We start from the raw sequence: 12,714 nt of genomic DNA, 5'->3' as shown, positions 1-12,714 counted from the left end.
CACGTCTCCTGACTGGAAATAGTGACTGAAAAACTAAAATCATGAGGAAAGTGTATGCTGAGATCAAAAAGGGCAGACACCGAGGGCCAGCAGAAAAACTTTTTCAGCTACAACAGTCACCCCCTGGTGGCCATTAATAAAAATCAGGTAGAAGAATTGTTGCGTGGCATTGTAAGCATTTACATTCCAACAGTAAAAGCATCTTCACTAAAACGTAAACATTACAACTCAAAGCCAACATGAAACAACAAGCCTTGTACTGTGACAGTAGCAAAATCCTCACGGACATTGGTAATGAGCTAGCATGCACAACGAAACACCTGACATTGTCATAGCTGAATGAAAGTTAGTCACTGTTAATTTTATTATTTAGACCAGTGCGTTTGTAATATGTTTCTGTATGATCATACCATCAAGAAACAGTTTTATTTATCAATAAGAATTTATTATACTTTGGAAAAAAATCCTTTATTGATTTTTGTTTTTTTTAATCCTCTGAAAACATACAGTACACAGCTCAGACATAAGACAAGTCACCGTAGGCATTCCCATGGATAGTATACTACACATACAAACACACAATTCCTAAATAAAATTTTATAATTAAAGAATCATTTTTATATATGAGAATGCTCCCAAATGATGTTAATAACTATACATCTTTATATATATATATATATATATATATATATATATATATATATATATATATATATATATATATATATATATATATATATATATATATTCTAGTATCTTTTAATATGAAATTCTTATCAAAAACAGAAGTGGTTTCCTTAGTTTTGTTATTTGCTCCCTAATTTTTTACTTATCTAATCATAAGTACTGTAGGTAATCTTGTGTATTTTAGATAATGGTTAGTAACAAAAACATCAAAACAGCTGCTATGGACAGATGCTGCACAATAACAGTAAGTCATGCTGCTACAGTAAGACAGAATGGAAAACAGGGGTCTGAAAAATGTGCAGGTTTTATAATAATTTGCTCTTCATTAATGTTAAATATGCATATACATAATACATAATATGAAAATACAATGTATAGCTGAATTAAAATCAAAATGTCCCCTCATTTGTAATTCTAGTGGCTATAAAGAAAACTAAATATGTTTCCCCTTTTTTTTTTACTCAAAACAAAAAACGGAATAAAGGTTAAGAAGTCACAATGGAAAGAATCACAATAAATGCATGGTTTAAAAATATTATTGATACAGAGAAAACAGCTTCACAGCTGTGCTTAAAATATATGTAATGATTTGGATGCAGATGAGGTGTTCTTTTTTTTTTTTTACTTGTATAAGTCTGTCAATGTACATAGAAAATCATGAAGAGTTATTATTTAATAATTGTTTTTTGATAATTGGCAGAAATTGTGATCATAGCTATTGAAATCATCCTCACTAGTCAGCAAAGGGCGTCCCACGCTGTGTCAGTCATTCACACTCTCACTCTTACAGCGCATCTGACTGGATGGTATGCCAGCGAGTAGTTTCTATTTGCCCCCGACTGCAAATTTCCCTCCAGTGTTTCTGTCCCTCCTCTGAAGCATCAGTGCCAATCAGCACCCGACCCAGAATGCTGCTCTTAGTGTAGAGGCGCCCCTGTAGATAAATCAAGAAAATGAAGATGCGACAGAGATCTCAGAATAATACGATACTGGTTGGTGACTTTTGTAGAACTTCCTACCTGCATGACGATGAATTCAAGCACCAGTGGTAGCTGATTTATGTCACCGGGAGGCAGGTCAAACAGGAATGGTGCGTTCCAGATGGGGTTTGGACCACTGGCCCCTTTAGTCTCCTTAGTACCAATTACCTTCCCATCCTGACGCAAGTTAATGACAACATAGTGGTCTGTTGGAATAAAATTACATCCTTAGTTATGATTATAATCAGATTGAATCAGTTTATTAAATTACATTTCCTTTCTAGAAAGGTCAACAAATAAAAAGGAGCAGCAAACATCAGTTACAGGAACATTTTCAGTTGGTGCTAACAAACCAAAGCAACCTCTCTGCAGGGCTGTGTTGCTAGATTCACATAAAATGATTTGCAACAGTTTATTTATATCCTTAAAATTCCCTCTGCTCTCCTCTCTTCTCTAACTGTTGCATATCTGCATGATCACTTATAAATACATAATCTCAATAATCCAGTCAAGCATACTAATTCGATTTACTAAAACTAAAAGCAATGTGCAATCGTGCATCTGCAAAGCCCATTATTCATATATTTGACACGGGTAATTTGATGTTAAAGCTCACGAGAAACACATAACTGACTTTATGCTTCAAAGTGTCAGTTTAGGTTGTTGTTTTTACTTTGACACAATTTCCTACTTCCTCCTCTGCTCTTCAGCGAGGCTTTAAATCGGATGGCACAGACGGGGGGAAATGACACCAGGGCGATTTGTTCCTAATCTGATTATATAACAAACCAATCAGAGATCTGGTCTGTCTGACCATAGATGGGCAAACAGGAGACAGAACAATAGATCTGTATACTTACAATGTGCTAATGGGAAATTTAACCCTTCTCCTTTACTTGGAGGAGATCATGGTTTACTTCAATACACCACAGAGCAACCAGGCATTACATTTTATTAGTATTTTTTCTGGACTATTAAAACATGTTTAAAAAAATGTTATGATTATTATAAGGGTTCACTATCTTTTTGGTTTGTAAATTTGGATTGTCCTGGGTTATATCATTTTGAAAATGAGGTGGGCAGTAAAAACATAGACTAAGGCTTCAAAAGTTTACAGTACATGTGAATCAAAGAGTCCATCGAAATCCCAAGGCACAGTGAAAGTGAAGTGGGATCCCTGGTCCCCATGCTCAAAGTGCTTCACCAGCTTGTCTCACCAACACCACTGGGCAAGAGTGAAGCCAGAGGAAACTGGTTGTGGTCCTTGGGTCCAAATTGGTCCTCTGATGTATTAAATTCGATTCAATTTTATTTATATAATGCCAAATCACAACAACAGTTGCCTCAAGGGGCTTTGATCTGGGCATAGGGACGGAAGACTAATCAGATCATAACCAGCCAGGCAGTAGAGTGTGTGTGACTTGTATATTAAAAAATACTAACATTTACTTTTTACTGCTCAGTGCAGAGAAAACTATATGCAATTTTTTAAAATGCAAAATGTATGAAAGGGTTAATAATCCACACTTAACATATAAGAAAATGTTCATAACACACTTGTGAGCTAGCTTTGTTGAGGGTGGGTAGAGTTGTCTTTTTTCCTTCTTTCCTCTACCAGCTGACACAGATCAAAAGGCAGGGTACGCTCTAGACAGGTTATCAGTCCATCACAGACATAACACAAGAAACAGACAACCACACACTCTCACATCCACACCTTAGGCAAATTTATGAGCAGTAATGTCATTATAATTATAATCTTGAGCAGTGACCAATTAACCTAACAAGCATATCCCTGGACTGTGGCAGAAAACCCAGTCAGGAACGAAGAAACATTGCAGTGCATTCCAGTGCACCACTCTGCCACCTTATTACTAAAACAACATTAATATTACACTATCTAAATATTACAGAAGCCTTCAGTATTGTGATATTCACATCGAACCACTGATTTTTTAAAAACAAAAAACAAGCAGAGCAGGACGAGCAGGACAAAACGTTTGTTGCTTTTGGTAATCTTTAGGATTAAACAGATTTAATTTGGGTTCAGCGTTTTGGGAGGAATTTCTCAAAGGTAATACCAAATGCCTACAGAGTAAAAAACATAAAATGCACAAAGTCAGAGGCTTTGATAAAGTAAAAAATCAAAGTCAAAATGTAGTTGGGTTAGTTAGTCAGTTTGGGACACTTTAGTGTGAAATTAAAGATGACACAGGTATCTGGCAGAAAACCAGTACTTCACATCCAGAGATAATAATCCATTAACTTATCAAATAAAGTGCTACTGTTATTTGATGGCACCTGACAATGACATCAATTAACTGTGAGCTGAGTTATCACGAGTTTCCCACCAATAGTCAGTGTCTGTGTCTTTTAATTATGGTTTTGATTAAAATCGGGCTTTAAGGAAGGCAATGGCAAAAATAGTCTATTTTGTAATTTAGGTATGATGCTTCCTCCCACAGCCCAAAGACATGTAATTAGTGGTGTTAGTTTTAAATGGACATTCTAAATTGCCCATAGGTGTGAGTGTCAGAGTGAATGGTTTTTACTGTCTCTCTGTGTTAGTCCTGCGACATTCGGGCAAACTGTCTTGGGTATATCCTGCCCCTCGCTCTATGGTAGCTGGGATAGGCTTTAGCCAGCAGAATGGATGAATGGATAAAGGTATGAGTGTAGTCTTCACCTGGAGCTCCTGGGATCCTTGTGAGCTTGGCCAGATTCTCAGCCTTTCGAACCATCACCTTGATGCGCTGGGCTAGTGTCTGGTACTGCAGCAGGATGAACAGTTGCCCCAAAGCCCGTGGCACACACACAGAGCTCTTCCTGCGGCCCAGCGTTTCCTGAGAACTCACACTCTAAGGGTAGAAAGGACGGAAAGACGAAGAGATAGAAATGTGAGGCTTAGGAAGAAGGGGAAAAGTTGTCTTTCACTCAGCAGATGTTTGCTTCATCTGTTTGGGGAACTGTGGATAAAAACCAAGGGAAAGAGGTGATTCAAGCAGTAAAACCAGAAGTACTCATGAATATGCTTCTATAGTGCTATCACTGAGTGAGTCGATCAAAGCAGTAAGGCTCAGATCTGTGAAAATCAATGTTTTAGTTCTCAATCAATGGGGTTTGCTGTGAATCATTGCCTGTTAATATAAAGGAACAGGTCAGAAATTTAAATCTGAATAAGTTTCTGCAAAACATCATACGACATCTTGGGTTCACCTGCCAGAGGAACTCAGCAGGGCTAAATCTACGCCACTTTTTCAGTCACTTAAATCAAATCATCGATATTAGAGGTTGTCTTTTGTGTGCAGCTGTCATGCTTGAGGATTCCATTTGACCAGTCATCCTTAAACAATAAAGACATCCATGCACTGTGAATAGAAGCAATAGCTCATCTTTAAATCTGATACAAATTTTAATCTGACTTCATGTCAGCTTTCATTAGCTTTCATTGGTTGGTGAGTCACATTCTGCTGTCAAGCTGCTGTGTTAGCCCGTCAGCGACTTGCTGATGCTGGGTAGCAGAGTGTGAAGTCAATTTCATTCAACAAGTGAGTTTTGGTTCACTGCCTCTGACTGTCACTAACACTGTCACTCAGTAGCACTGCCTTGTGGGTAGGTTTATCCTTCTTTTTCTGATTTTCTGTCAAACATGTACTGCAGTTAGATCCATAAATTTTTGGACGATGACACAGTTTTGCCTCTCAATGGATCTAACAATTATTTTTTTCTGTTTAGGAATTACAAACATTTTTACACATAGTAACCCGTTTTCAGAGCATAAAAAAATTGAACAATTGACTGAAAAGCAGTTTCAGGGTGCAGTGAGGCATGTCCCCACATTATTGGCAAAATAAGCTGAAAAAAGATCTGGGGTTGATTCTAAGCTTCTAGTGCATTTACAGTAGCAGCTGTTATTTGAATATAAGGTTTCAAAGAAATATAAGTGCAAGTGAGGGCCATCAAATAAACAACCTGGTGGATTTTTTAAAAATAAGGAATGCACCGGTCATCTGAGCAACACCAAAGGGCATGAAAGACCACAAAAGTCAACTAAAATTTAGTTGACTTTGAAGTTGGGGTTCTTTTCCTGAAATGCATCTTATTTCTCTTTCACTACAAGGAAAAAGGCTTGATGCTACCACCTTTTAACCCCTCCTGGATTATGGTTATATAATTTATATGAATGCCTCTGCTCATTCTCTCCATCTTTTAGACTTTTGGACTGTTGACTGGTCCTCATTCCCCATTTGCAGGAAGGTTCATTGGTTTAATTTTATCTATAAATCTATTTGCATACTCGCCTCTTATTTATCAGATTACATGTTACATAAACATTTTAGTCATAGTCTACAGTCTCAAGAATTCATTACATTCAGTGTTCCATCAGTTTGTGCAGAACTTGGAAAGAACACTTTCTCCTTTTCTGCCTCGTCATCATTGGATACATTGCAGAAGTACTTGCAGCTCTCTCAATTGATTTCACTTATAGACTTTGAAATTAAAAATGAATTCCCAGTTCCTAGTGAAAGCTTCATCCTGTTCTAAATGTTTTAGATCAGTTCTACTCTTGCGCTATGTGATATCTTTAGAATAGAATATAATTAATATGGTCATTACAGCTCTGGCTGTAAACGTAGTAGTCCCACCCAACTGCTGTTGGCTTTTAAGAAGAGGGTCACCTTATAGGAATCAGTCCCAGTCGGAGATAGAGAAGGATTATTTTGAACTGTGAATTATGCAAAGCTACTATAGCAGAGTCCAAAAATTGAAAAAAAAAAAAACTGCAGAAGATCATAACACAGTTTCATGACACAATTGGTCTTTTCAAAAAGCATTGGTCATTTTATACTCTGTTTAAAGACAGCTTACTAAATGTTCAACAAATGTTCATCATTAGTTTGAAGCCATTGGGCTTGTGTAGGCCGTCCCTTCAGGAAGCCTACACAAACATTTTTATCAGACTTTTTGGAGAAAGAAAATCCTTGAAGTGTAAAATAGAACAGAGGTCTCACAACTCAGGATTACAATATGTGATTTACATTGTTAATGCAAATATGAGATTGTTTGGGAGTCAGTTCCATAATCAAGTTTTGCAACTATATCATTGTATAAAAATATTTAATTTTCTCTGTAATTAAAAAAAATCCCAAAGCAAATTCTTTTCCACCCACAGATTATATTTTACATGAAAACATCGCGTTATGTAATTTTCTGGCTGTTATTTTTGCAAACAGACTATGAAAGTCTCTTCTTAATTGTAAATCATCTCGAGTTATATAACAAACAGATTCTATGAATCATCCAATAATTTCCAAAAAACAGATGCCTAAAGAGACTCTGAAATATTTTCCTCCAACCTAATTTCTGTGTATAAGTAGGAACAATTGACTGCACATTGATATTCTGTAAGCAACAACTTATATTAGCTTCCCATTACATCAGATAAATTCAGGTTTATTTATACCATAGAGCGGGACATCACACAAAAGTTGCCTCAAGGCACTTTATACAGTAAGGTAAAGTGTTCTTTCACCCACAGGTGTAGTGCTCGCTCACTCGACCGGCCCTCCAAGCTTAGTGACACACTTGGGAACATCAGGTAGTGCTTATAAGAAAGGAAAAAAAATCGATGTTTTACACCAGTTCAACACTATTAACCTTAAACCTATAAAGTAAAAAGGTCACTTTAAATTTGTGAGAGTTTGTACTTTTAACCTTCTTTCTGTAACATGAATGCTTTTTGCCCCCCAGTAGCTGAAAGGTTATTTGCTATGTAACAAGAAGTTGCATTACATTAAAGGAAAAGTAATAAGTTAATTGTAACAGCTGACTGATGCAGTGATACAATATAATACGATACTTAGATTATTTTTGTAGACTTTCTGCATCCTGGTGGGAAATATTATGTGAAACTCCAACTCTGCAGCTTTCTGCTACTAATGCCAGCTAAGCAAGCAAAACGGTTCTCTGGTTTGTTTATTTGTTTTTTGTTTGTTTTTCAGAAAGGCTTCCCTAATGTTATTTATTTTTCCCTTCCTATACTCTCCTATACTGGAGAAAGTGGAAATTTGCCAGGAACGCTACAGGACTGTGATTTAAAGTGAAAACAAAGAGTGCATTTACATGAAACAAATCAAAGTTTGCAGATCATCCTGATCACTCCACTTTTGCTTGAACATATCAGCCCCTCATTCCCATAAAATGTCAAAATAACTAAGGCAATGCAGATGAATGATTAGCAATATTTCAGCTGATCCCATTACACTGATAAAGAAAACTGGCCCTTTACTATCTATGCAGAAGATTTCTACAGCTTCCAATGCACAGTTGATATATACATGAACAAGAATACACAAGAACTATTCAGATTGCTGAGCAGCTGTGTTTTTTCTAAGTAAACTCCCGCTTTGTATGCACACACCTTTGTGCCAGGCAGCTGCTGTTACTAAGAAAGAGGAAGGTAAAGGTGTGTTTATGTGGAGAGTTTGAATCAGGTATAAAGGTGAGAGACTGAGGTGGGTATACCCAGCTGATTGTCACTTTACTGTAAAAAGCAAGTTGGCACACCCCAAGAGAATCCAGCACGTCTCAGTGTGACCTGAAACACTACGCTCACCTCCCTTCAAAAGCTTGTTATTAATGTCTCCTGGCAGAGTATCAGCAGAGCCGCAGAGGCCACAGCGTGGGCACACTGCCCATTTGCTGCACTCTACTTGTTTGCTCTGCAGTGGCGAACAACAGCGTCACCATGACTAACAACAGTGGAAAAACAGGCTAATGGGAGAGCTGATTAGATGCTACATTCCTTCATGGGAAAACCATGATACGTGTTATTTATGACTGAAGTGTAGTTTTCCCTTTCTATTAAATCAAATGAAAATGGAGACTGAAATTATACTATCAAGTCAATGAAACCAGGAGAACAAAAGTAAATTTATTTGATTGAAATTTTGACTGAGTTAGGGCAGACACGGTACTTTTAATTTAGCTACACAAGCAGCATATGTGAGGAACCCACTGTTCTGCAGACTTTGATGTGTCATATCATGTATAATGCTGCTTTTTTTCACTGAAAACAAACGTTCACCCAGGGCTGCTACAATATCTGACTTTCATCACACATATATATTGTAATAATAGCATTTTCACAAGATTTACAGAAAATTAATCACTAAAAATGCATTTACACTTGAACGGTAAAAACGGCAACTAAATGAACCGAGGAAATCTAAAATAGAATCACTTGCAGGAAGCAATAAGAGAGATTTTATAACTACCCCCTCTAAAATACCATCACTGATCATGTGTACAGTTGTAGTCATGTATCTAAACAGTTGGCATTGGTTTGTTAACTGCCCTAGATTTTGGTGGTTACCAAAATGCCAATCTGGGTAAGTACTCAAGGACTCCCCACCCAGATGTCCACCTTTAGCAGGCAGCACTGTCCATTTCCTGCTTGATTATAATTTGCAAAATCTACATTAAATTGCATTTAATATGACTGGAGAGCAATAGAACCCATATACTCATTAGGAAATTGTTGCATCTTAGTTTGAGTGAGCAGTCCAGTCATTTTGTCTGTTTTCCCTTTGATTTCTGTTAAACTAACGATCTGGTGGCTGTAGCTTCATACTTTCTAAGCAAACACAGGTGGCGAAGAGACAGTTTCAGATGTAACTCTTTACTTTGTGCTCTTTATTTCTATTGAAGTTCTAAAGTCCTGCATGTCTCCAAAAGTTGATTCTGTTCATCTGGCCGTAGCGTTTTTTAGTGGGAGAAACATTTCGTCACTCATACAAGTGACTTCTTCAGTCTCAGCTGACTGCAGGTTTCCCCAATCTTATAAACAGTACATTTGCATAATGACATTTGCATAATGACTGAAACCAGCCCACTGAAGGAAAAAAGTCCTGAATGCTGTTAGGAGATATTTAAAAAATAATAATTTTCATTTGTTTGGTATTGTTACCAGATAAAGCATTACCACATACTCTCTATGGTATTTCACTATGCTCCCTGGTACTGTGCATTTATTTTAGGTCTCTTTTAATCTCAAGTTCAAGTGTTTAAAGTCACTTTCTACAAGCATAAGGGTCAGAGAAGCTTTTATGGACAATCTGTTGTGTTTTGGAACTTGCATTGCCCCTTTTTTAATTGTAATACCTATGCCAAATAAATTTCATGATCAAATCATCTCACCATATACCTTTTTCAGCTTGCTCTTAGTTGGGCAGAGCTGCCTGGTGTAGGTGGTGGCAATGTCAGGCTCCCAGTCCAACTTCTCACAAGGCAACTCCACTATCCCCAGTGCAGCCTCTCTTAGACCAGAGAAGTCCCTACTGTAGACAGCCAGTTTCAAGGTACAGGTCCGCAGCTCTTCCACAGAGCTCACCTGCAGTGCAAAGCTCTGGTTGTGGAGCTCTGGGCTGAGGCTGCGCCGTCGTGAGGATATCTGCTGTGGGGAAGGGCAAAGTGGAGGAAGGCTTGCCCTAACAAACACCCCACTGCGCCTTCGACTGACCCCCAAGAGACCTAGGATGTTGACCACCAGGGTGCCACAAGCAGAAGAGAAGACCACGGAGAAGTGAAGGAGTGGAGCTGGTTTGGGAGGGGAGAGAGAGTTAGAGCCATACTGTGATGGACAAGGCTCTCCCTCCTCCACAGGAGGTCTGACGGCGCTTGCAGTCAGACAACTGCTCTCACTGTAAATAAAATTTTCACCAGTCACAGTGCAGCGCCGGCCGATTGCTCGACGGGATTTAGGCACAAAACTCAACCTGGTGAGAGAAGGCAAAGAGGCTCGGCCATGTCTTGGAGGTTTATTAGGTGAACAGGGAACTGCAGGAGTGCTGAGGCGCCGCAGTGGAAAAGAAGATCTAGGAGATTTTACCAGGTCAGCTGACCTGGTAGGGCTGGAGTCAAAGGGCAGAGCAGTGAGGTCATCTTCAGAGGGAGAAGAGCTGCTCTTAGAGAAAGAAAATTCAAACACATCCCCATCCAATTCTTCATATTGCTGTTTCACAATTTGCGTACAGGGAGAAGGAGTCAGTGTCACAGTCACACACTCTGCAGGATGAGGAGACAAAAAAACTGCTTCTTTGTCCTCCAATGAGGCTTTCTTCCTTTTGCGATAGCAAAGGATGCAGCCAAGAACTAGACAATAGCAGAATACAGCTAGACCCACAGCCAGCAGGATCTGCAAGTGAACTAGAAAAAAGGTATAAATATAAAACATTAATATTATGTCGTAAAAATGCAAAAACTAGAAAGGAACAGGAAATCAAAGCACACAGGTATAGATACAGGTATTTGAAATGTGAAGCAAATGATTTTGTTTGACTGAAGGCTCAGAAAATTGAAGGCATATTCATTACAAACAAAGTTACTGCAAAACATCTTGTTGTGGCTGCATTCTGGAGGAATTGTCATCATGATAACGGTATAATTTATATTGTTGTAGTTGCATTTTTGATCCAAGGGAGCACTGCACTGCTGTAAGATCAATTATTTCTGTTTTTATTTATCTTAGAAGCATCCATGCTTAAAAAATAAAACAGGTTATTGCATACTGTAACATCACCTTTCGTTTGCATCAAGTTATTATGATGAGCTAAAAGTCCACTTTGGTGTTTTAAACACCTTTAAAACATGAAAGAATATCAAAACAACCACAGACTGAAGCTGTTAAAACAGAGCCCTGATGCTGATTTAATGTCAGATAATGGGATAATGTATTGAGATGACTCATGCATCAAACACACTCGTGGACAGCGCAGTAAGCATGATTATTGTGAGGTAAACAACCAACAATGCCAACAGTAAACCATTACTTGTGTTTTTGAAAGTATTAAGAGTAGGTCCACCACAGTTTTGCTATGAAGAGGTATACGGTCTTACCCCCAAAAGGAGTGTCTCCCTCACATCTATAAAATTGCTTATCACAGGAGACTTAGAGAGTCAACGCACTCTGCACCCTTTAACGCCACAATTATTACTTACCACAATTATTCACTTATTACATTAAGATGGGATCACAATCAAAGCAGATCAATTTCAGCCCTGTCAAAGTCCAGGAGCAGGGAGCTCCTCACTCTGCCTCAGTCATGACAGTACAGAGTGGGTGGATGCAGCAGTGATGTTGAAAATTAAAGGCTGATGGGATTGCTCTAAGATATGAGTCAGCCTGACCAGCCAGTGGACATTATTGCCAACCAATTGATGTGATGGTGAAACCTGAGTAGAGATAAATCAGCATTTAATGCAGATTTCTTTTTTTCTTGTTTTTAATCCTGAAGGACGTGTGTGCATTTTGACATGGTATGCATCATAGCTAATCCTACACTAAACATTTTTAAATGGCATGCAAATAACTGAATTAAGATCACTGTACTCCCTAGGTTGTTTTTTTATTGTTATTTATTTATTTATCCATTTGTTTTATCTTCTTCATACCAAATTATCTAAAACAACTGTAACCAGGATACGTTCCCACTCTGTTTTTGCAGTTCATGTATCAGTGCAAAAACAAACTGATTTTTAAAGCTGTTTCTATTTTCCTCTCGGTTATTTTTCGTGTTTGAAATCTTTTTAACAGCCATAAGTGGAAAAAACAAACAAACAAGCAATCAAATATAAAAAAAAAAAACGATGTTATGCTCTGATATGTTTCCCTGTCTGAAGAATAGACCATCGGGACTAAGGTACAAATTAAAGCAAACACAGACTGTTCATTGACAAAATTAGTAAAATCTAAAAAAGACACCGAACATTTCCTACCTGCCAGCATGTACTGCGACATGTTCCCACGCCGTTTGGTTTGTGTGTGGAGTCACTGTGAGCACCGTTTATGAGAGTGGTTCATCACCAGTGCGCAGGAACCTGAAGCCTTCCAGCCAATAGATTCATCGGGTAACTGGGCTTTTATTTCAGTTGCACTGACCGTGCATTGAAGGCATAAAAAGGTGCTGCCTCCTTACTACAGTTCAGCCAACCGACGTTACTGTTCACTTTACAAATTTATGAGGCACAGCAGCTAGGTTTATGCTAG

The 12,714-nt window shown here is 38.1% G+C and overlaps 1 protein-coding gene across 1 annotated transcript; it reads right to left on the bottom strand.

Annotated features, from left to right (window-relative positions):
- Window positions 1-758: 758 nt before the first annotated feature.
- Window positions 759-12,478, bottom strand: LOC146582866 (synaptotagmin-5). The gene is made up of 5 exons (XM_085280266.1): window positions 12,444-12,478; window positions 9,874-10,874; window positions 4,354-4,525; window positions 1,707-1,873; window positions 759-1,621 (listed from the first exon to the last, which is right to left on the bottom strand). The coding sequence occupies exons 1-5, from the start codon at window positions 12,463-12,465 to the stop codon at window positions 1,472-1,474; spliced, it is 1,512 nt and encodes a 503-aa protein (XP_085136392.1). The 5' UTR covers window positions 12,466-12,478; the 3' UTR covers window positions 759-1,471.
- Window positions 12,479-12,714: the final 236 nt, after the last annotated feature.

The sequence above is a fragment of the Mchenga conophoros genome, linkage group LG1 (genome assembly GCF_057382185.1).
Source record: "Mchenga conophoros isolate Kocher_MC1m ecotype Shallow Benthic linkage group LG1, M_conophoros_male_GT1.1, whole genome shotgun sequence".
Lineage (NCBI taxonomy): Eukaryota > Metazoa > Chordata > Actinopteri > Cichliformes > Cichlidae > Mchenga > Mchenga conophoros.
This window is presented reverse-complemented; position numbering and strand designations above follow the sequence as displayed.